The sequence below is a fragment of the Somniosus microcephalus genome, chromosome 2, assembly GCF_052327205.1.
Source record: "Somniosus microcephalus isolate GS21.2 chromosome 2, FLI_Smic_1.0, whole genome shotgun sequence".
Classification (NCBI taxonomy): Eukaryota; Metazoa; Chordata; class Chondrichthyes; order Squaliformes; family Somniosidae; genus Somniosus; species Somniosus microcephalus.
Window position 1 is genome coordinate 344,754,084 of NC_140988.1, and position 20,273 is coordinate 344,774,356.

General features: G+C 50.4%; 1 protein-coding gene across 2 annotated transcripts in view; it reads left to right on the forward strand.

Moving 5' to 3' along the window:
* rnf212 (ring finger protein 212) overlaps window positions 1-20,273 on the forward strand; it is a 171,696-nt gene that overhangs the window by 118,633 nt on the left and 32,790 nt on the right. Inside the window, exons 12-13 of one of the 2 annotated variants that reach the window (XM_085975479.1) lie at window positions 5,212-5,254; window positions 8,156-8,349. The exons of the other annotated variant lie outside the window; for it this stretch is intronic. Coding sequence (XP_085831605.1) covers window positions 5,212-5,254; window positions 8,156-8,349 — 237 coding nt within the window. The remainder of the gene's footprint in view (window positions 1-5,211; window positions 5,255-8,155; window positions 8,350-20,273) is intronic. 2 annotated transcript variants of the gene reach the window in all.

Consider the following 20,273-nt stretch of genomic DNA (forward strand, 5'->3'; position numbering starts at 1 on the left):
AGGGTCGTATAGGCTGTTGACTGTAGAGAGCACTCCTCTACGTGTGAAGGGTTTCTTGGCATCTAGGACTTGGAACGTGAACGTGTCTGTTGCTATGTTCCATGACACCCCTAGGCTACGCTGTAGGGGGAGGTCATCAGTGAAGAGGTCTAGGTCTTTGACGTCCTTAGCACGATCTTCAGGGGGGAATGCCTCCATCACTGCTGGTCTGTTAGAGGCTATCTTATGCAGCCTGAGGTTGGATAGTGCAAGTAGTTCCTGGGCTCGCCCGAGGGTACTGATGGCCTCTGCTTCGGTCGGGAATGACTTCAGTGCGTCGTTGACGTAGAACTCTCGTTCGATGAACCCTCTCACATCACTGCCAAAGTCGTCGTCTTCTTCCTTGGCAGCCCTCCTTAGTCCGTATATGGCGACAGCAGGGGATGGACTATTCCCAAAGACATGGACACGCATTCTGTAGTCCACAATGTCTCTATTAGGGTCATTGTCCCGATACCACAGGAAGCGGAGGAAGTCTCTGTGGTCTTCTCTCACCACGAAGCAATGAAACATGTGCTGGATATCGGCAGTGATGGCGACGGGCTCTTTCCTGAATCTCATGAGCACTCCCAAGAGGCTGTTGTTAAGATCAGGCCCTGTGAGGAGTACGTCGTTGAGAGAGACTCCCTGATATGGTGCACTGGAGTCAAACACCACGCGGATCTGTCCACTGCATGGGGTAAGGTAGCTTGGACGACCATTCTCCAAGATGGAAGTCTTGAGTGTGCTCACCTGAGATGGCTTGTTCTCTAGTGTACGACGTCCTACAGGGTACACATTAACGAGGCATATCTTGGAGCATGCTCTTGCGCTCACTCCTTCTCCACACACCTCGGTGCACCTGGATGTAATCTCCGTACCAGCAGCTCCCTCTCTCTCCCCGCCGTGCTCTGATGCGGGAGGAGGCGTTTCTGACTTCCAAGGAGCTGGGCCTGGGTGTAGTGCTGAAACGTGCCGATCACTTTCACATTCAGTGCATTTTGCATCCACCTTGCAGTTCTTGGCGAGATGGCTCGTGGACGAGCAGCACCTGAAACATATAGGCCTAGAAATTCAGTATAGCCACTTTTGGGGCGGAAAAGTCGGGCGGCCGCTAAAGTTTGCGTCCGGCGCAAAGTCGAGGCCACTTCGCCGATATTCAGTAGCTTCGCCCTAAGAGTTTGCTCGAGCGCTAAAACTGGTGTTACACAACTATCTTTAGGCGCAAAGCCGGCGGTGCTGAGCTAAACTGCCGAGGCCGGGCGCAGCGCAGGTGCGGTCATTTCTTGATTGTCAGCAGACACCCTGGCGCCGGCCAGCTCTTAAAGGGGGAATGGTCGAGTTCGTCTGCTGCCACGCCCTGGACACTGCAGCCCTCCAGCTAGGCCTAAACACTGCTGCTGAACAGAAATAGCGCCGGGAAAGATGCAGAAGGCCCGTGAACGAGCGCAGCGCTTCACTGGCCATGATTTGAGGGTGCTGGTTAGGGCTTTGGAGAGGAGACGCAAACTCTTGTTCCCGGACAGTGGCAAGAAGCCTGCCACCAGCGTCTACAGGAAAGCCTGGAAGGAGGTTGCCCACAGGGTCACATCCAACAGCGAGGTCCCCAGGACCGGTGTCCAATGCCGGAAAAAGTTCAATGACCTCACAAGGATTGTCAGGGTGAGTCCCCTTTCCAGTGTCCTCCTCATCCTTGCATGTGCACCTCACATTATGGGCAAAGGGACCTAAAAGCCCTAATGGCCAGCCCTCATCCAGCAGCTATGGGACTGGCATGAACATCAATTGCACATTCTGCACTTTACACACTGGCCAAGCTATTCGACCATGGGAGGCAGTGCACACAAGATCAGGGCACCACACTGTACTTAGAGGCCGTCCTTTCTCTTGCAGGCCAAGCTGGCACACAATCAGAAGAGCCGGACTGTGACCGGGGGAGGCCGTCCCCAGATCCAGCAGCTCAGTGACCTTGAAGAGCGCGTGGGTAGCCTCATGGGTGCCCGGGTGATTGGCCCCGCTGCATCTGGAGATGCCGACCCTGTTCTGGGCACCAATGGTAAGGACATCACCTTTTGGACCTCTCTCGTCCCACTTGTGCTTCAGATCTACATCCTTTGCCACTGTCCGACCAATGCGCCGAATGCCACCACTCATGCCTCCCTCGCTGACGCCCTCTCCTCACTCTAAAGCTACTCTTGTGCCTTCCTGCTTTCAGATGGTGAGGAGGAGGTCCCTGAAGCTGCCAGTGACAGCCCCTCGGAAGAGGAGGAGGAGGAGGAGGAAGAGGAAGGCGGCCCATCAGGGGAACCCTCAGCCACGCCAGGGGATGCCAATGGAGGGGACACGTCTTCCCTGGAGGAGAGCCGGGGGAAGTGTCGCAGGGGAGTGTAGCTCCTGTGCCCAGTGGCGTGCAGCAACGCGGGAAGGGTCGGGCAGCTCGGCGGCCTTCTTCCCAGAGGGGGGAAGGGTCGCAGGGGAGTGTAGTTGCTGGGCCCAGTGGCATCCAGCAACGCGGGAAGGGTCGGCCAGCTCGGCGGCCTTCTCCCCAGAGGGAGAGTCCGGCCTCCAGTCCGGAGACGGTCCTCACCAAGGAGGTGCGCCTCCTCGATCAAATGTCCGTGGACTCGGATCGCCGGCACACCGAGTTCATGGGGGTTGTGGCACGGTTGCCTTAGGCCATCGAGTCCCTGGCTCATAGTGTGGCCGATTTCGGCGCTTCACAGGCCAGGAGTTTCGAACAATTCGAAGCAGCACACGCCGCGAGTCGGTCCGAATTCGGGGCAGCACAGGCCACGAGTCGGGCCGAATTCGGGGCAGCACAGGCAGCGAGTTGGGCGGAATTCGGGGCAGCTCACGCAGCGAGTGGCCAGGTGATCAGTGGTGCCGTGCAGTCACTGGCTGGTCTGATGCGGGCACAGACCAGGGCAGTACGGGCACTCACTGCTGCCACACTCGCTGTGTCAGCCAGGCATCGCCAGGGCACCCGCCGCGCTGCAGCAGCACAGCGGTCTGTCCTTCAGCAGATTGCTGCGCATGCTGCAGTGCTGGCCCGGGCGAGTGCCAGTGTCTCAGGCGAGCAGCGAGCGCCTGCCATCAGCCAGCTTGCCCCCATTCCTGCAGCCGCCACTGCCACTCCCCCAGTGGAGCTGCGACGAGCTGCTGGAGAGACTGCTGCTGCCCAGCCACAGCTGCAGCAGTCACCAGCCGGCCCCTCGAGGGCCAGAGCTCGTCTAGGCCGACCCCCAAGGGCATCTGCCGTCACGCCATGTGCCCCTCAGGAGCCTTCCCCCAGCCTTGCAGCAGCCACTGGGCACACTTTGAGGAGGAGCAGCAGGGCGGCCAGGGGCCGCAAAAGGCTGGTCAAGGAATCGCCCTCACGGGCCACAAAGTAGAGGGTGTGGGCAAATGTGTTTTTATATGGGGATGGTTGTTTTTATATGGGGATGGTTGTTTTGTTTATGGGGATGGTTGTTTTTGTAAGGCCGAGGATGAAGGCCATTTTTGTGGAAATGTTTTGTTATTCCTCCCCAGGTTGTGGGAGTGAGTCATGTGTGTGACTGTTTTTTGGGGGTGTTGTCTGTTTTTGGGTTTCATGTGGGAAGGGCCCTGAGTTTGTTCAATAAAGCATTTTATTTATTCAGCTTGTCCATGTTTGATGTTTGAAGTGGTTGTTGCCTTAACCGGCTGAGGGCTTGCGGAGCGGCTGCATTCAGGTCCCTTCATTGCCACAAGCCATTCCCTGACAGGGGGCCTAGAAGTGACGTTCAATAAGCCGCCGACGGGCGGCCCTTGGACCTTGTGCCTCCCTCCTGGGCTGGTACTCCTCCTCCTCCTCCTCCTCCTCCTCCTCCTCCTCATGCTCCTCCTGCTCCTCCTCCTGAGGTGGTGCTCCAGCGTGAGGTGGCAGTGCCTGAGTCCTGCGGATAGCCAGGTTGTGCAGCATGCAGCAAACGACCACGACCTGGGAGACTCTCTCCGGCGAATACTGCAGAGATCCGCCGGAACGATCCAGGCAGCGGAACCGTTGCTTGAGGACGCCAATCATTTGTTCTATGATGTTCCTAGTGGCTTGATGGCTTTCGTTGTATGCCTCCTCAGCAGGGGTCCTGGGCGCGCGGAGCGGGGTCATGAGCCAGGTACACAAAGGATAGCCTTTGTCCCCGATAAGCCATCCTCTTGGGGGAGGCTGTGCCTGGAACATGTCAGCCACAGTAGTCTGTCGCAGGATAAATGCATCGTGGCTGCTGCCTGGAAAGCGGGCATTGACAGCTAGGATGCGCTGCCTGTGGTCACACACCAGCTGTACATTGAGGGAATGGTAGCCCTTCCGGTTGCGGTAATCCTCGGCATTGTCGATAGGTGCCCGCAAAGCCACATGCGTGCAGTCAATGGCGCCCTGCACCATGGGGAAGCCCGCTATTCTTGCAAATCCCACTGCACGCTGCTGCTGCTTCTCCAGGGTCATGGGGAAGGAGATGAATTGGTGTCTCCTTCTGAAAAGGGCATTGGTCACCTGGCGGATGCAGCAATGCACGGCGAACTGGGATATGTTAGCAATGTCCCCAGCAGCGGCTTGGAAGGAGCCGCTTGCATAGAAGTTCAGAGCCACCGTGATCTTCACTTCCACCGACAGAGACGTCCTGCACCTCAGCTGTGGACGCAGATCTAATGTTTGTAATGCTAGCCTCTTATAACTGGTAAGGAATGTCCTGTATAAATAAACATCTTTATGGTCTTTATTGGGTTAAATTTCCCAGCATTCAGTTTGACTACTGACTCCATTTTGTATTTAAGAATAAACTCCATTTTGAGAACACATTTCAAGCTGTTTTCAGGGCATACAGTAAGGTGCCCAGACCCGCCAGCCGGCTGGCCATTTTGTTCTTGTGCCCAATTTTACCTTTTTCTGAACACTTCAAATTTAATAACAAATCTTGGTTTTAGCTCTCAGCTGCTTAATTTAATAACACTTCTTGCTGGTTCCACCTCTCCGTTGCTTTAGTCCCCCCTCCCTTTTCAGTATTTCTCCATACAGGAAAAAAGTACGAATGCATTATTTTTGGAATGAATCTATCTCAGTAATTATATTTTTTCCATTATATGTGGTCAGTAGAAAAGATACTCCATTTTCGTTACATGTTTTCTAAGTGAAAATGGTTTATTTATAAAAACAACATTTTACTGTTGATTTAGGTACTGTGCCTTACAGAGGAACTAGTAAAGTAGGAGCTTTTAGGTATGTATTGGAAAACCTATCCCATATTTGGAAATAGTCTGATAAACTGCTTATAACATTTTTGCAGCATGCATTTGATCTGTTTTTGTATTCGCATTAAAACAAAAGTACAGGATGTTTTGACTTTAAATGGAAATTGTAATACTTTTTCTAGAATCTACCAAAAGTCATCTAACCTCTGGCAGGAATGTGTTAAGTCATGTTTCTTTAAACTGTGACATCTCGCTTGGGGCTTTATTTTAAAGTTGAAATAATTACAACTACATGTACAGTGTAAATCTGTCAAGTTTAAACTCCGTGTGAGTGCGAACATTAATGTCACAAGATCAGTTTTGAGAATGAGCATGTTGCGGTGAAATTGGTAACACTAGTTCAGTACAGCTTAACAGTAGGGGAAATTTCAGCCCTTTGCTAGCCCCATGAAGGTCAGGATTGTTTGGGACTCTGTTACATTCTTGGGCTTTCCTTACTCTTTTGCACTCTTGATTTCTTTTGGCCTCCATGTCTCAGATGACTCGGATAGCTGAATGCTAGTTTCCTAATTCCCAGAGAGTCTCTCATTGGCCCAGAGAGCTAGATAAATTCATAACACTTCCAGAGATCGAACAGAGAGCTCTCTTGTTTATTTCAATTACGGATTTTATTATGCACCCTCACATGATCCTTCTTGTCTTCAGAAGGTGGCAGAATGACACTACTGCCCCGATTTTAACCCAGCCTGCTCGGTGCGAATGGGTAGCCGGGTTGATAAAATGACGGTGGGGGGTTGTGCCACTTTCCCGACAGATTTCCGCCCCTTCCTGTTTTAACCAGCCAGAATTCAGGAACGAGAAAGCTGCCTGCCTGTCCCAGGCAGGTTGGGGTCTCCTTAACATTGCAACCCGATAATATAATCAGCATCACAACATGATTTTAACCTCCGAAATTGGGAGGCCCGCATGATGCAAAGCCACTACCAAAACCAGGCAGGAGGCAGCAGAGTGGCCAGACAAGGCCAAGGCAAGTATTTTTTTCTAATTTCCATGAGGATTCCTTGTTGGCCAGAAGGAAGTCGTCTGACTTCCAAATCTTTCAGGTGGGAAGAATGTCATGAATCTTACCATTCATGTAGAAATGACTCATGAGATAACACTGGGTGGCCAGCTGGTGGCGCCGTCCAAGGAAAGTATAAATACTCGGGCGTGGGCCCAGCTTGCTCAGAACGTTTTTGTAACCAGGAACTAGTGATGTAACTAGAAACTCATGGTTGTGAAACAGTTGATTAAAGCCTTGTTTTATACTCAAACCAAGTGCTTAGTAGTTTTCTTACGTCAATCTGCTTCCACCACCCTTTCAGGCAGTGCATTCCAGATCACAGCAACTCGCTGTGTAAAAAAAGTTTCCTCGTGTCGCCTCTGGTTCTTTTGCCAATCACGTTAAATCAGTCTCTTCTGGTTACCGACCCTTCTGCCATTGGAAACAGTTTCTTCTTATTTACGCTATGTTTAATATCTATACTGTCTCCTCTACTGCAACATTAACCTCACCCTCTTCTTTTGTGAAGACAGATGCAAAGTTCTCATTCAGTACCTCAGTCATGCCATCTGCCTCCACAAGAAGATTTCCTTTTTTGTCCCTAATCGGCCCCACCAGTCCTTTAATTATCCTTTTACTCTTACTTTCTTTCTTTCTTTGGCTGCCAAACAAATTTATTAAAGCGTAAAACAACAGGGAATAGTATCTAACACCAAATATATTTTTACATTAGTTGTTAAACTTGCCGAGCTTGCCATGTAGTGAAAAATAATAAATAGTTTACGACTGCTGTACTAAACTATAACATAATTAATGTTCTTAAGTAGCGTTTCTTTTCCTTTTCTTAACATTTATTGAAGTTAGCTGGGCTGATTGACTCTTCCAAGGTGTCTGACAGACTCCATTGTTTAATCAAGGAAGGTTGATAAAATACCTTCAAAAAAGTTACCAGGATCAAGAAGATTTAAATAACTGTTTATTAAATTGAAAAATATAGCTGCCTTCAAACATATATTTGAACAAATCCCACAGAATATATGTATTTGAAATGACTTAGCTGCTCCCATTAATATCAGGAACAGATAAACCAGTAAAATCTGTAACTGTTGGAATGCTTGGACCCACTGAGATTAGATTTAGTTACAAACGGCCTACAGCTGCATCGTTGCAAACTTTGCATTGAAGAACAACAGGTTCCTTAGTCCAGTTACAGCACGGTTTTACACTACTTACTTTTTTAAAAGCTCATTAAGGGGGTGATTGTAATTCCTTGTACCTTGGAGTGCTGGACCATGTTTTGTGCCCTTGATTCCACACACGGTGAGATTATAAACTCATGCCCAAGTGGAGGCTGAATGCTTCCCCATAGAGAGCAAAGGCAAATCGGAAGGTCAAACACTCCGGGGAGGTCTTGCGCCACCCCCCGAGCATTGACAGAGACCCAATTGGAGGTCTTTGCATGGTGACATTATTAACTTGGGAAATAGAGCGGAAGAAAAACAAAATATAGGGGGTGAAATTGATCTTAAGCAGTGACGCAAAACGGGCGTGAGCAAACCCGCAGCCCATTTTACACACCACCCGATTTAACCTCAAAAGAAAATGCAGTGGGGTATAAAACGGGCTGCTGATTCGCTATCACTCATTTTGTACCATCGCCGAAGATCAACTTCACCCCCATAATCTCGCCCTGAAAGCAAAAATCAAAATACATTTATTTTACCACTTTATTGCTAGAGTTCAAAAATAGACATGTAAATAGGATAGATGCATTGAGAATGCACTTTCAACGAAACTACAAAGTTTTACAGCACGTTTTCTGTAAAAGGTATTATATTAATGAGGATTGAGAATGCGTTCATTATTGTATTTTCCCTCTCTTTAAAGGACTACAGCTCTCTCAACACCAGTGCAACAGATTGGGCTTTCAGGCTCTCTGTCATCCGGTATTCTGAGTCACAGAGAAGGAGGATTGCGGGACATTTCTAGCTATAGAAATATACTATCTTATCCTCTGACACCATCTTCATCGCAGTCATCTGTCTCCCGGCCTCTCATAACCATGTCAAACCTTCTGAAGAGCAAGTGTCATTTTCCACTTTTCACTTGTTTTATGGCCAAAGTGCAAAAATTATGCAAAATGCATGTAATTATAAGTGGGGTATATATTTAAGAAAGCAGATTAAATTATGCATAATGCCGAATTCTTTTTATAGTGTGACTAAGCTATAATGCCACCTTCACAAATAAAAAGCATAATAAATTTCTTTCCATGCTCTTTAGCTGGTTAGAACCCAGGTTTTCTGCCGTCGACCAATATCGAAATTTGTGTTGGTTCTCCCTTGTTATTACTGTGACACTGTACTTTTACTTAGTGGTTTAATTGCAGGTGACACCGATTTTATTTACTTTGCAATTGTGCCAGTTTAGCTGTGTGCAAGAACCCTCTTCTCCCCCCCCCCCCCCCGCAGCCCCAAAAAAAGTACAAGGTACCAGCTATCTTTGCTTTTGTCTGAACAGCTGTATTGCGAATATAGAGATGACCTACCTTACCTTGTGGTATTTATTACTGCTTTACACTACAATTTAGATAGAGTTGGCTAATTCCTATTCTGATTGCAGCTAGACTGCAGTCTGTTATAATTAAAATTAACTTATGAATTATTATACAACATAGGCATTTTAGTGCTTGGTGACAAAGATCATCAATTAAAGTCACATTAATGCAGATGCTAATAGAGGAAATATGATTCTGTCCAATGTAATTAAATTATATAACAATTAGAAAAAATTGCTGTAGTCAATTGTTGTAGTCAAATAGCCTGGTTTTGGTCTAGTCCTGTTATTCGGATGATTACCGTACCTCATTATAGCAGTACCTTTGTTATACCGCTAAAAATGGGCCGACCCAGACATCCAAATAAAACAAGGCCTGGTTGTACTTTTAAAAGTCCTGTTTTTAATTTACTATGATTAGACACTTTCAGTAATTTAGAACAAGATACTTACATCTGTCTAATCTTTACTAGCTCTGAAAAACAAAGTACTAAACTGACCCATTTAGATACACACGTTATAGAATAATATTCGAAAAGTGAAAATGGGGAGAGGTACTGGTTGTGAAATATAATTATAAACGAGGGGGGGAAATTCAGTATCGCCCTGTTTGGGGCGCGATTATCGGCCGTGCGCAAAGTTTAGTGTCTGGTGCTAATTATCGCCTCCGACGGCAAACTTGGCTTTTATCGCCCCTGGAGGTGATTGGAGCGCTAAATCAGGCGCTACACACCTCTCTTAAGACGCAAAGGCCGAGGAGCGAGGTGCTAACTCAGAGCACGGGTGCAGCGCTGGTGCTGTCAATTAGCCATGGAACACAGACACACTGGCGCTGGACAGTTCTTAAAGGGGAGGGTTGATCTTGCTCTCCAGCCACACCCTGCTCATTGGAGCCTTGAATCTCGGCCTGGAGAGACCTGTGCCTAAATCTTGCAGCCAAGGACTATGGAGAGGGCCAGGGAGCGAGCACAGCGCTTCAGCGAGCGGGCCTTAGAGGCTCTGGTTGGCGCAGTGGAGCGCAGAAGATCAATACTGTACCCAGAGAATGGCAGGAGGCCTTTGCCGCGCGATTACAGAAGAGTGTGGAGGGAGGTGGCACAGAGCATCTCCTCCAGGAACATGGTGCTCAGGACCCATATACAATGTAGGAAAAAGTTCAACGACCTCACTCGGGTCATCAAGGTGAGTGGCTTTTTTTCAATACCTCTCCATCCGTCCATCTCAAACTCACTCTATGGCCAGAGGGTCATTAAAACCCCAATGCCCAACACTCATCCAACACCTATGGCCCTCTCATGAAACACACACGCACATTCCACACTTTGCATACAGTAAGGGCTATTCACCTATGGGAGGCACATAGGGCAAGACCATGGCTGCATTCAGTAAGGGCTATTCATCTATGGGAGGCACATCAGGCAAGATCATGGCTGTATATTTACTCAGACGACGTCCTTTTTCTTGCAGGCCAAACTATCTCATAATAGGAGACAGCAGCAACGGATGGGTGGAGGGCGGCCTCAGCTGCAACCCCTCAGCGATCTTGAGGAGCGCATCCACAGGATTATGGCAAGCCGGGTGATCGGTCCCGTCACCACTGGAGAGCCCGACCCCGTTCTGGACAGCAATGGTAAGGTCATCACCTTTTTGTCCTCTCTCGTTCCACTTGTACCTCAGAACACCAGCCTTTGACACTTTCAATCCAACTTACTAAATCGCTGCACTCATTCCTCCCTTACTGCCACCCTGTCCTCACGCTAAAGCCACTCTTGTACCTCCCTGCTTTCAGATGGTGATTCACCAGCTGAGGAGACGGGCCCTCAAGCTGCCAGTGGGAGTGAAGCTGCAGGTGAGGAGGAAGATGAAGCCGGAGCATCAGCGCCACCCTCTCCCGAGGAAGCCCATGTCCACACTGGGAACACGCCTTCCCTGGAGGGGAGCAGGGGGGAAGGGTCTGATGAGGGTGAAGCTCCAGGACCCGGCGGGCTGCAGCAACACGATGGGGGTAGGGAAGTTCGGGGACCTTCTTCCCGGAGGGAGAGTATGCCAGCGAGTCCTAATGAACTGGACGCAGAGGAGGAGCGGCTGACCGCTGAAATGAACACCCAGGCGGTGGACATGCACACTGAGCTCATGGGTGCAGTGGGAAGGGTGCCCGAATGCATTGAATCACTGGCAAGGAGTGTGGAGCACTTTGCTGTAGCACAGGCGGATGCCACGCTAAAGCTTAGTGCTGCAATTCAGTCACTGGCTGCCATGACCCCATCTCTGACTGCTCTCATGCAGACTCAGATTGAGGCCACGCGAGTACTGACTGCTGCCATCCTCGCTGGTTCGGACACATTTCCCTGGGGCTCTCACCGCACCGCAGCAGGCCAGCAATCTGTGCTCCAGCAGATTGCTCCGGATGCTGAAGTGCTGCCCTGTGGGAGTGCCAGTGTGTCGGTCGAGCAGGGAGTTGCTGTCCTCTCTCAAGATGACAGCATTCCTGCTGCCACCACTGTCACTTCTCCACTGCGCTTCCCACCGTCTGTAGGACAGACTGATGCCGCCCATGCAGAGTTGGTGCAGTCTGCAGCCGGGCCCTCCAGGCCCAGAGCTGGTCGAGGCCGACCTTCAAGGGCATCTGCAGTCTCAGGTTCTGACAATCGGCAGCCTTCTACCAGCCTTGCTGCAGCCACTGGGGTCCCATTACGGAGGAGCAGTAGGGTGGGAAGGGGGGAAGTGCGCAAGGGAAGGAGGTCACCCTCGAAGGGCAAAAAGTAGGTGGTATGACAAAATGTTGGTCATTTTTATATTAAAGGCCGAGGTTCGTGGTCAAACTTTTGTTTAGTGTTTTGGACATTATCTCCAGGTTGCGATAACCAGTTATGTTAATGACTTTTTTTGTGTTTCTATTAGTTTGTCATGAGGAAATGACACACACAGAGTTTGTAAAATAAATAAGTTTTTGTATTCAAAATGTACATGTTTGGTCTTTGCAATCATGGCTGCCTTGGCTGGCTTAGGGTTTGCGGGTTGGTTTCATTCATGTTGTTCTCAGTGGCAGAAGCCATTTCCTCAGCAGGGGCCTAGAAGCGGCTTGCTATCAGCCATTGACGGATGGCCCTTTCAGTTTCTATTTTGTGGGCCTCCCTCCTGCCTTGGTGCTGCTGATGCTCATCCTCCTCATCTTCCTCCTCCTCTTCCTCCTCCTCCTCCGCTGGTGCTCCAATGTCTGCTGGCATTGGCTGGGTCCTGAGGATTGCCAGGTTATGCAGCATGCAGCACACAACAACGAAGTGGGAGACTCACTCGGGTGAGTACTGCAGGGCTCCTCCAGAATGGTCCAGACAGCGGAACCGTTGCTTGAGCACGCCGATTGTGTGCTCAACGATGTTCCTGGTAGCTTGATGGCTCTCATTGTATTGCAGCTCAGCAAGGGTGTTGGGCGTACGGAGCGGTGTCATCAGTGGATATCCCTTGTCCCCGAGAAGCCAACCACCTGGGTGATGCGGTGCCTGGAAAAGTTCTGCCACAGTAGTCTGGTGCAGGATGTATGCATTGCGGCTGCTGCCAGGATAACAGGCATTGACAGCGAGTATCAGCTGTCTGTGGTCACAGACCAACTGCACGTTTAAGGAATGGAACCCCTTTCGGTTGTGGAAATCCTCTGCATTCTCATGCGGAGCATGCAAAGCCACATGCGTGCAGTCAATGGCGCCCTGCACCAAGGGGAAGCCCACTATCCTCGCAAAGCCCATAGTGCGTTCATGCTGCTTGTCCGGGGTCATGGGGAAAGAGATGTACTCTCGTCTCCTTTTATAGAGGGCATTTGTGACCCTGGTGGCAGCAATGGACCGCGAACTGGGAGATATTGCCGATGTCCCCAGTAGCTGATTGAAATGAGCTGGTGGCATAAAAGTTGAGAGCCACTGTTATCTTCACTGCCACCGACAGAGACGTCCTGCTCTTCAGTTGAGGCTGCAGATCTGGCTGAAGCAGGTGGCAGAGCTCAGTGACCACCTCCTTGCTGAAGCGCAGCCTTCGCAAACACTGCTCCTCAGACATATTAATGTATGAGAATTGTGGGCAAAATACCCTGGGAGGGTAAGGTCTCCTGTACAGAGGCCTGTTGGCCCTCCTCCGTCTGCCCATGATTGCCACTCTCTCTCTGTGTCTCTGTGGCCTCCGAATCTGGTGGCGCAGGACGACGCCCCAATTAGTGCAGCCCCCATAGTTTCTTGGCAATCAAAGTAATGAAGGTCAAAAACCAAAGTACCTGCAAAGTTATGGTCAGAAGCCAAAACTACTTCAAACAGCGTTGACTCAATGCAGAAGTCTCTCTTTCTCTCTCTCAAAATCTCTCTCTCTCTCTCTCTCTCAGAACGAGTGTTGCAAAAATGTCTACCACACAAAAAGCCAGGAAGAGGCCCCCTTTAAATAGCGCCCCAGCCCCACAGCGACTGGGAAGCGTTCCAGTCTACCTGTCGTTGGTTGCGCCAGGCAGAAAGGAAGGGGGCGCCACTCAATTTCCATTCTGGGGCATCACAAGGGTGTTGCACGCTCGAATGACGTCAAGATCTGCGTGCACAGGAGATCGGGCGGTATTGTTTAGCGCCGCCGCAAAATGTCCGGCCAATTCCGCGAGAGGCACAAATATCGCCTTGCCTGGGCGCTAGTTGCTTTGCGCCCCATTAGCGCCCTCTTAAGGCGCTAACGGGAGGCGCAAACCAACTGAATTTTTCCTTCAGGATGTCTTAAAGGTATGGGGGGAGATGTTCGGTTGGTAGCGCCAGCGATTAGCGCCTAAAGAGGCCGAGAAGTGGGGTGCTAACCCACTAGCGCCCGGGCGCAGCGAACCCTGCGCCTCTTGCCGTATTGAGTGGGCTTTTAGCGCCGGTGCTAAATCTTAGCACCCGCTCGCGGGTGCAGGCAGATCATGACGTCATTTCAGTGTGCAACACCTTTTTGGCGCCCCGGACCGGAAATTCAGTGGCACCCCCCTCCGTTCCGCCTGGCGCTAATAAGGACTGCTTACCTGGAACGTTTCCCAGTCGCGCTCGGGCTGGGGGGGCGCTCTTTAAAGGGGACTGCACTGGTATAAAAGCGGCAGCCATTTTGGGAGCACAACTTCCTCGAGACTTTCACAGAGTTGCTGAGCTGCACTCTGAGAGCCATTGCACCAGTGAGCCAGCGCTGGCCAGAGGAACTTCAGCCTTCTGACCATCACCTTGCTGCTGGTGAGCATTTACAATGTTAACAATTTCTTGTGCGCTATTATTATGGGGGCTGCATTGGAGGGGAACGTCCTGCTGCTGAACCATCTGGAAAGGGCACAGAGACGCAGGGAGGGGCAGGAATGGCCAGACGGAGGAGGGCCAACAGACGTCGCCACACCAGACCTTATGCTGCCAGGGTTTTCCGACAGCAGTTCTCTTACTTGAACATGTCAGAGGAGCAGTGTCTTAGAAGGCTGCGCTTCAGAAAGGAGGTGGTGACTGAGCTGTGCCCCCTGCTTCAGCCAGATCTGCAGCCTCAGATAAGGCGCAGGACCTCTCTGTCGGTGGCTGTCAAGATGACTGTTGCCCTGAATTTCTGTGCGAGCGGCTCCTTTCAGGCCGCAACTGGGGACATCGCCAACATATCACAGTTTGCGGTGCATTGCTGCGTCCGTCAAGTAACAGATGCCCTATTTAAAAGGAGGCGGCAGTACATCGCCTTCCCACTGACACTGGAGAAGCAGCGGGAGTGCGCAGCGGGCTTCGCAGCAATAGCGGACTTCCCCATGGTGCAGGGCACCATTGACTGCACGCACATGGCTTTGCGGGCACCTGTTTTGAATCCGGAGGAGTTCCGCAACCGCAAGGGGTTCCATTCCTTGAATGTTCAGCTGGTCTGTGACCACCGACAGCTGATCCTCGCAGTTAATGCGCAGTTCCCTGGCAGCAGCCACGACGCCTTCATCCTGCGCCAGACTTCAGTTGCAGACCTATTCGAGGCCCCGGCTCACCCAGAAGGCTGGCTTCTCGGTGACAAGGGCTATCCTCTGTGCCCATGGCTGATGACCCCGTTCCGTTCGCCCAGCACCACTGCTTAAGAGCGCTTCAATGCGAGCCATCAGGCGACGAGGAACATTGTGGAGCACACAATCGGTGTGCTTAAGCAGCGGTTCCGCTGTCTGGACCATTCCGGAGGCGCCTTGCAGTACTCACCAAAGCGAGTCTCCCACTTCGTGGTTGTCTGTTGCATGCTGCATAACCTCGCCATCCTACGCACCCAGCCAATGCCACCAGACATTGAAGCACCAGCGGAGGAGGAGGAGGAGGAGGAGGAGGACCAAGACGGGAGGGAGGTACAAACTGGAAGGGCCATCCGTCAGAGGCTGATAACAAGCCGCTTCTAGGCCCCTCTGACGGAATGCTTGGTGCCATTCGAAGAGCAGGAATGGAGCCGTTCGGATAACCCAAAGCCTATGAAACATAGAAACATAGAAGATAGGAGCAGGAGTAGGCCATTCGGCCCTTCGAGCCTGCTCCGCCATTCAATGAGATCATGGCTGATCATCCAAATTCAGTACCCTGTCCCTGCCTTCTTCCCATATCCCTTGATCCCTTTAGCCTTAAGAAATATATCCAACTCTTTCTTGAATATATTTAATGAACTGGCCTCCACCGCCCTCTGTGGCAGAGAATTCCACAGGTTCACCACTCTCTGAGTGAAGAAATTCCTCCTCATTTCAGTCCTAAATGGCCTACCCCTTATCCTTAGACTATGACCCCTGCTTCTGGACTCCCCGACCATCGGGAACATCCTTCCAGCATCTAGTCTGTCCAGGCCTGACAGAATTTTATAGGTTTCGATGAGATCCCCTCTCAATCTTCTAAACTCCAGTGAGTATAAGCCCAATCGACACAATCTCTCCTCATACGTCATTCCTGCCATCCCAGGTATCAGCCTGGTGAATCTTCACTGCACTCCTTCCATGGCAAAAACGTCCTTCCTCAGATAAGGCGACCAAAACTGCACACAATACTCAAGGTGCGGTCCCACCAAGGCCCTGTACAACTGTAGCAAGACATCCTTGTTCCTGTACTCGAACCCTCTTGGTACGAAGGCCAACATTCCATTTGCCTTCTTAACCGCCTGCTGCACCTGCATGCTTACCTTCAGCGACTGGTGCACAAGAACACCCAGGTCTCTTTGCACTTCCCCTTCTCCCAATCTATTGCCATTCAAATAATAATCTGCCTTCCTGTTTTTGCCACCAAAGTGGATAACCACATTTATCCACATTATAGTGCATTTGCCATGTTTCTGCCCAATCACCTAACCTGTTCAAATCGTACTGGAGTTTCATGACCTCCTCCTCACAGCATACCCTCCCACCCAGCTTTGTGTCGTCTGCAAATTTGGAGATAGTACATCCAATTCCCTCGTCCAGATCATTAATATATATTGTGAACAGCTGGGGTCCTAGGACCGATCCTTGCGGTACCCCACTAGTCACTGCCTGCCACTCGGAAAATGACCCGTTTATTCCAACTCTTTGCTTTCTGTCCGCCAACCGGTTCTCTATCCAAGTCAATACCTTGCCCCCAATCCCATGTGCCTTAATTTTGCACGCTAATCTCTTATACGGGACCTTATCGAAAGCCTTCTGAAAGTCCAAATACACCACATCCACTGGTTCTCCCTTATCTATTTTACCAGTTACATCCTCAAAAAATTCCAGTAGATTAGTCAAGCATGATTTACCTTTTGTAAATCCATGTTGACTTTGTCCGATCCTGTCACTGCTTTCCAAGTGCTCTGCTATTACATCTTTTATAATGGACTCTAGCATTTTCCCCACTACCGATGTCAGGCTTACCGGTCTATAATTCCCTGCTTTTTCTCTGCCACCTTTTTTGAATAGTGGGGTAACATTAGCTACCCTCCAATCCATGGGTACTGTTCCAGAATCTATCAAGTTCTGGAAGATGACCAGCAATGCATCTACTATTTCTAGGGCCACTTCCTTAAGTACCCTGGGATGTAGATTATCAGGCCCTGGGGATTTATCGGCCTTCAGTCCCATCAATTTTCCTAACACCATTTCCCTACAAATACTGATTTCTTTCAGTTCCACCCTTTCATCAGACCCTATGTTCCCCGGCATTTCTGGGAGGTTATTTGTGTCCTCCTTTGTGAAGACAGAACCAAAATATGTATTTAGTTGATCTGCCATTTCTTTGTTCCCCATTATAAATTCCCCCGATTCTGACTGCAAGGTACCTACGCTTGACTTCACCAATCTTTTTCTCTTCACATATCTATAAAAGCTTTTACAGTCAGTTTTTATGTTCCCTGCAAGCTCACTCTCATATTTTATTTTCCCTTTCTTAATTAATCCCTTTGTCCTCCTTTGTTGAATCCTAAACTGCTCCCAATCCTCAGGATTATTGCTTTTTCTGGCCAATTTGTATGTCCTCTCCTTGGATCTTATGCTATCCCTAATTTCCCTTGTTAGCCACGGTTGAGTCACCTTTTTTGTTTTATTTTTATGCCAAACTGGGATGAACAACCTCTGTAGTTCATCCATTCAGTCTTTGAATGTTTGCCATTGCCTATCCACCATCAACCTTTTGAGTGCCATTCCCCAATCAATCCTACCCAACTCGCTCCTCAGACCATCGTAGTTTCCTTTATTTAAATTGAGGACCCTAGTTTCTGAGTCAACGACTTCATTCTCCATCTTAATGAAGAATTCGATCATATTATGATCGCTCCGACCCAAGGGGCCTCGTACAACAAGATTGCTAATTAATCCTTTCTCGTTACATAATACCCAGTCTAAGATGGCCTGATCTCTGGTTGGTTCCTCGACATATTGGTCCAGGAAACCATCCCGTAAACACTCCAGGAATTCCTCTTCCACAGTATTATTACTAATTTGGTTAGCCCAATCTATATGTAGATTAAAGTCACCCATGATAACTGCTGTGCCCTTATTGCACGCTTCTTTAATTTCCCTTTTAATGCCATCCCCAACCTCCGCCTTACTGTTTGGAGGCCTATATACCACTCCCACTAATGTTTTTTTCCCCTTAGTATTTCTCAATTCTACCCATACAGATTCCACATCATCAGAGCTAATATCCTTCATTACAATTTTGTAAATCCCTTCTTTAACCAGTAATGCTACCCCACCTCCCTTTCCTTTTTGCCTATCTTTCCTGAATATCGAATACCCCTGGAGGTTGAGTTCCCAGTCTTGGCCATCCTTGAGCCACGTTTCCGTAATCCCAACCAAATCATATTCGTTTACCTCTATTTGCGCAGCTAATTCATCCACCTTATTACAAATGCTCCTCGCATTAAGATACAAAGCCTTCAGGCTTGTTTTTTTAACGCTCTTAAACCTATTAGAATTATTATTTACTGTGGGCACGTTTGATTTAAACCGTTGATTTCTCTGACTGCCACTTTTGTTTTTCTCCTTATCTTTTACTTTTATCCTTGTTTCCCTTTCCTCTGTCTCCCTGCTCAGGTTCCCAACCCCCTGCCATTTTAGTTTACACCCTCCCCCACAGCACTAGCAAACACTCCCCCTAGGACATCGGTTCCAGCCCTGGCCAGGTGCAGACTGTCCGGTTTGAACTGGTCCCACCTCCCCCAGTATGAATGTAAATAGCAGACATGGCCAATGTAAATAAAAGAAGTTGTTTATTTTGCAAAATGTGCTTCCTTCCAACATGACAAAGCAATGGCTACAGAAAGCAATTTTAACACACTAACACATAAGTGACTCGCACACCCGGGAGACTATCCAAAACATTACTAACATTCAGACCATCATCCACGGCCTTGATTTCTACAAATAAGATGTCTCAGCAGCACCTTCTACTCTTTCCCCCTTGATGGTGATCTACTTCTCTTGCGAGATCGGCCCCTTCCCTCCCTGCAGCTCCTCCGTAATGGGACCCCAGTGGCTGCATCAAGGCTGGGGGAGGCCTGCTGGCTGTCCGAAAGCGCAGATGCCCCTGAGGGACGTCCTGGATGACCTCTGGCCTTGGAGGGCCCGGATGCTGACTGCTCCAACTGTGCATGGGTGGAAGCAGTCTGTCCTGCAGGTGGTGGCAGCTGCTGTGGAGGCGTGCCAGCGGTGGCATCAGGAATGCTGACATCCTGAGAGCGGACAACAGCTCCCTGGTCGACCGACACACTGGCACTCTGATGGGGCAGCACCGCAGCATGCGCACCAATCGGCTGGTCCACAGATTGATGCCCTGCTGTGGTGCTGCAAGGGCCCCGGGTAATCCCGCCTGATCCAGCGAGGGTGGCAGCAGTCATTGGTCGCGTGGCCTCAATATGCGTCTGCATGAGACCAGTGAGTGACTGCGTGGCAGCACTCAGCACTTGCGTGGCAGGTGCCAATGCTTCGGTGAAGCCCTGGACAGTCCTTTCCAGTGCTTCGCTGAAGGCCGGGACAGTCCTTTCCACTGCTTCGGTGAAGCCCTGGACAGTCCTTTCCAGTGCTGCCACGAAGCCGTGGACAGTCCTTTCCAGTGATGTCCCGAAGCCGTGGACAGTCCTTTCCAGTGATGTCGCGATGCCCTGGACAGTCCTTTCCAGTGCTGCCCCAAAGTCCTGCGCACTCCTTGCCTGTGCTGCCCCGAAGTCCTGCGCACTGCTTGCCTGTGCTGCCCTGAAGTCTTGGACACTCCTTGCCAGTGTCTCGATGGATTCAGGCATCCTTGCCATTGCAGCCATGAGCTCAGTGTGCCTGAGCCGAGCCTGGGCGCTCATTTCTGCGAGGAAACGCACCTCTTCTGCGCTCTGTGCAGCAGTACTCGCGGCCTGACTCGCCCTCCGGGGAGACGGCCCCTGAGCTTCCCTACCCCCCTTGCGTTGCTGCAGCCCGCTGGTTCCTGGAACTGGTTCCACCTCAGAGCATTCCCCCCCGCTCCCCTCCAGGGAAGTAGTCTCCCCAGTCTGCAGAGGGGCTGGCTCGCCTGAGGGTGGTAGGGATGGTCTGGCTTCCTCCTGCTCGTCGCCTCCGGAGTCAGTGGCAGTGGCAGCTTGAGGGCCCGGCTCCCGAGCTGGTGATGCAGCATCTGAAAGCAGGGAGGTTGAAGAGTGGCTTTAGCGAAAGGACAGGGTGGCAGCAAAGGATGCATGAGTGCTGCCATGCTCTGACATGGGTCCAGAGTGAAAAAGCATGCTGGTGGGGGGAACAAGTGGAAGGAGAGAGTTCAAAAAGGTGATGACCTTACCATCGCTGTGCACAATGGGGTCGGCAGCTCCAGTGGTGACAGGACCACTCGTCCGGCCTCCAACAATCTGGTGGACTCGTTCCTCCAGGTCCGTCAGTGTCTGCAGCTGAGGAGGGCCTCCTCCGGTACGAAGCTGCTCCCTCCGGTTCCTGGCCAGCTTGGCCTGCAGGAGAAAGGACGGGAAGTGATGAAACATGCTGGCCTGAGCTGAC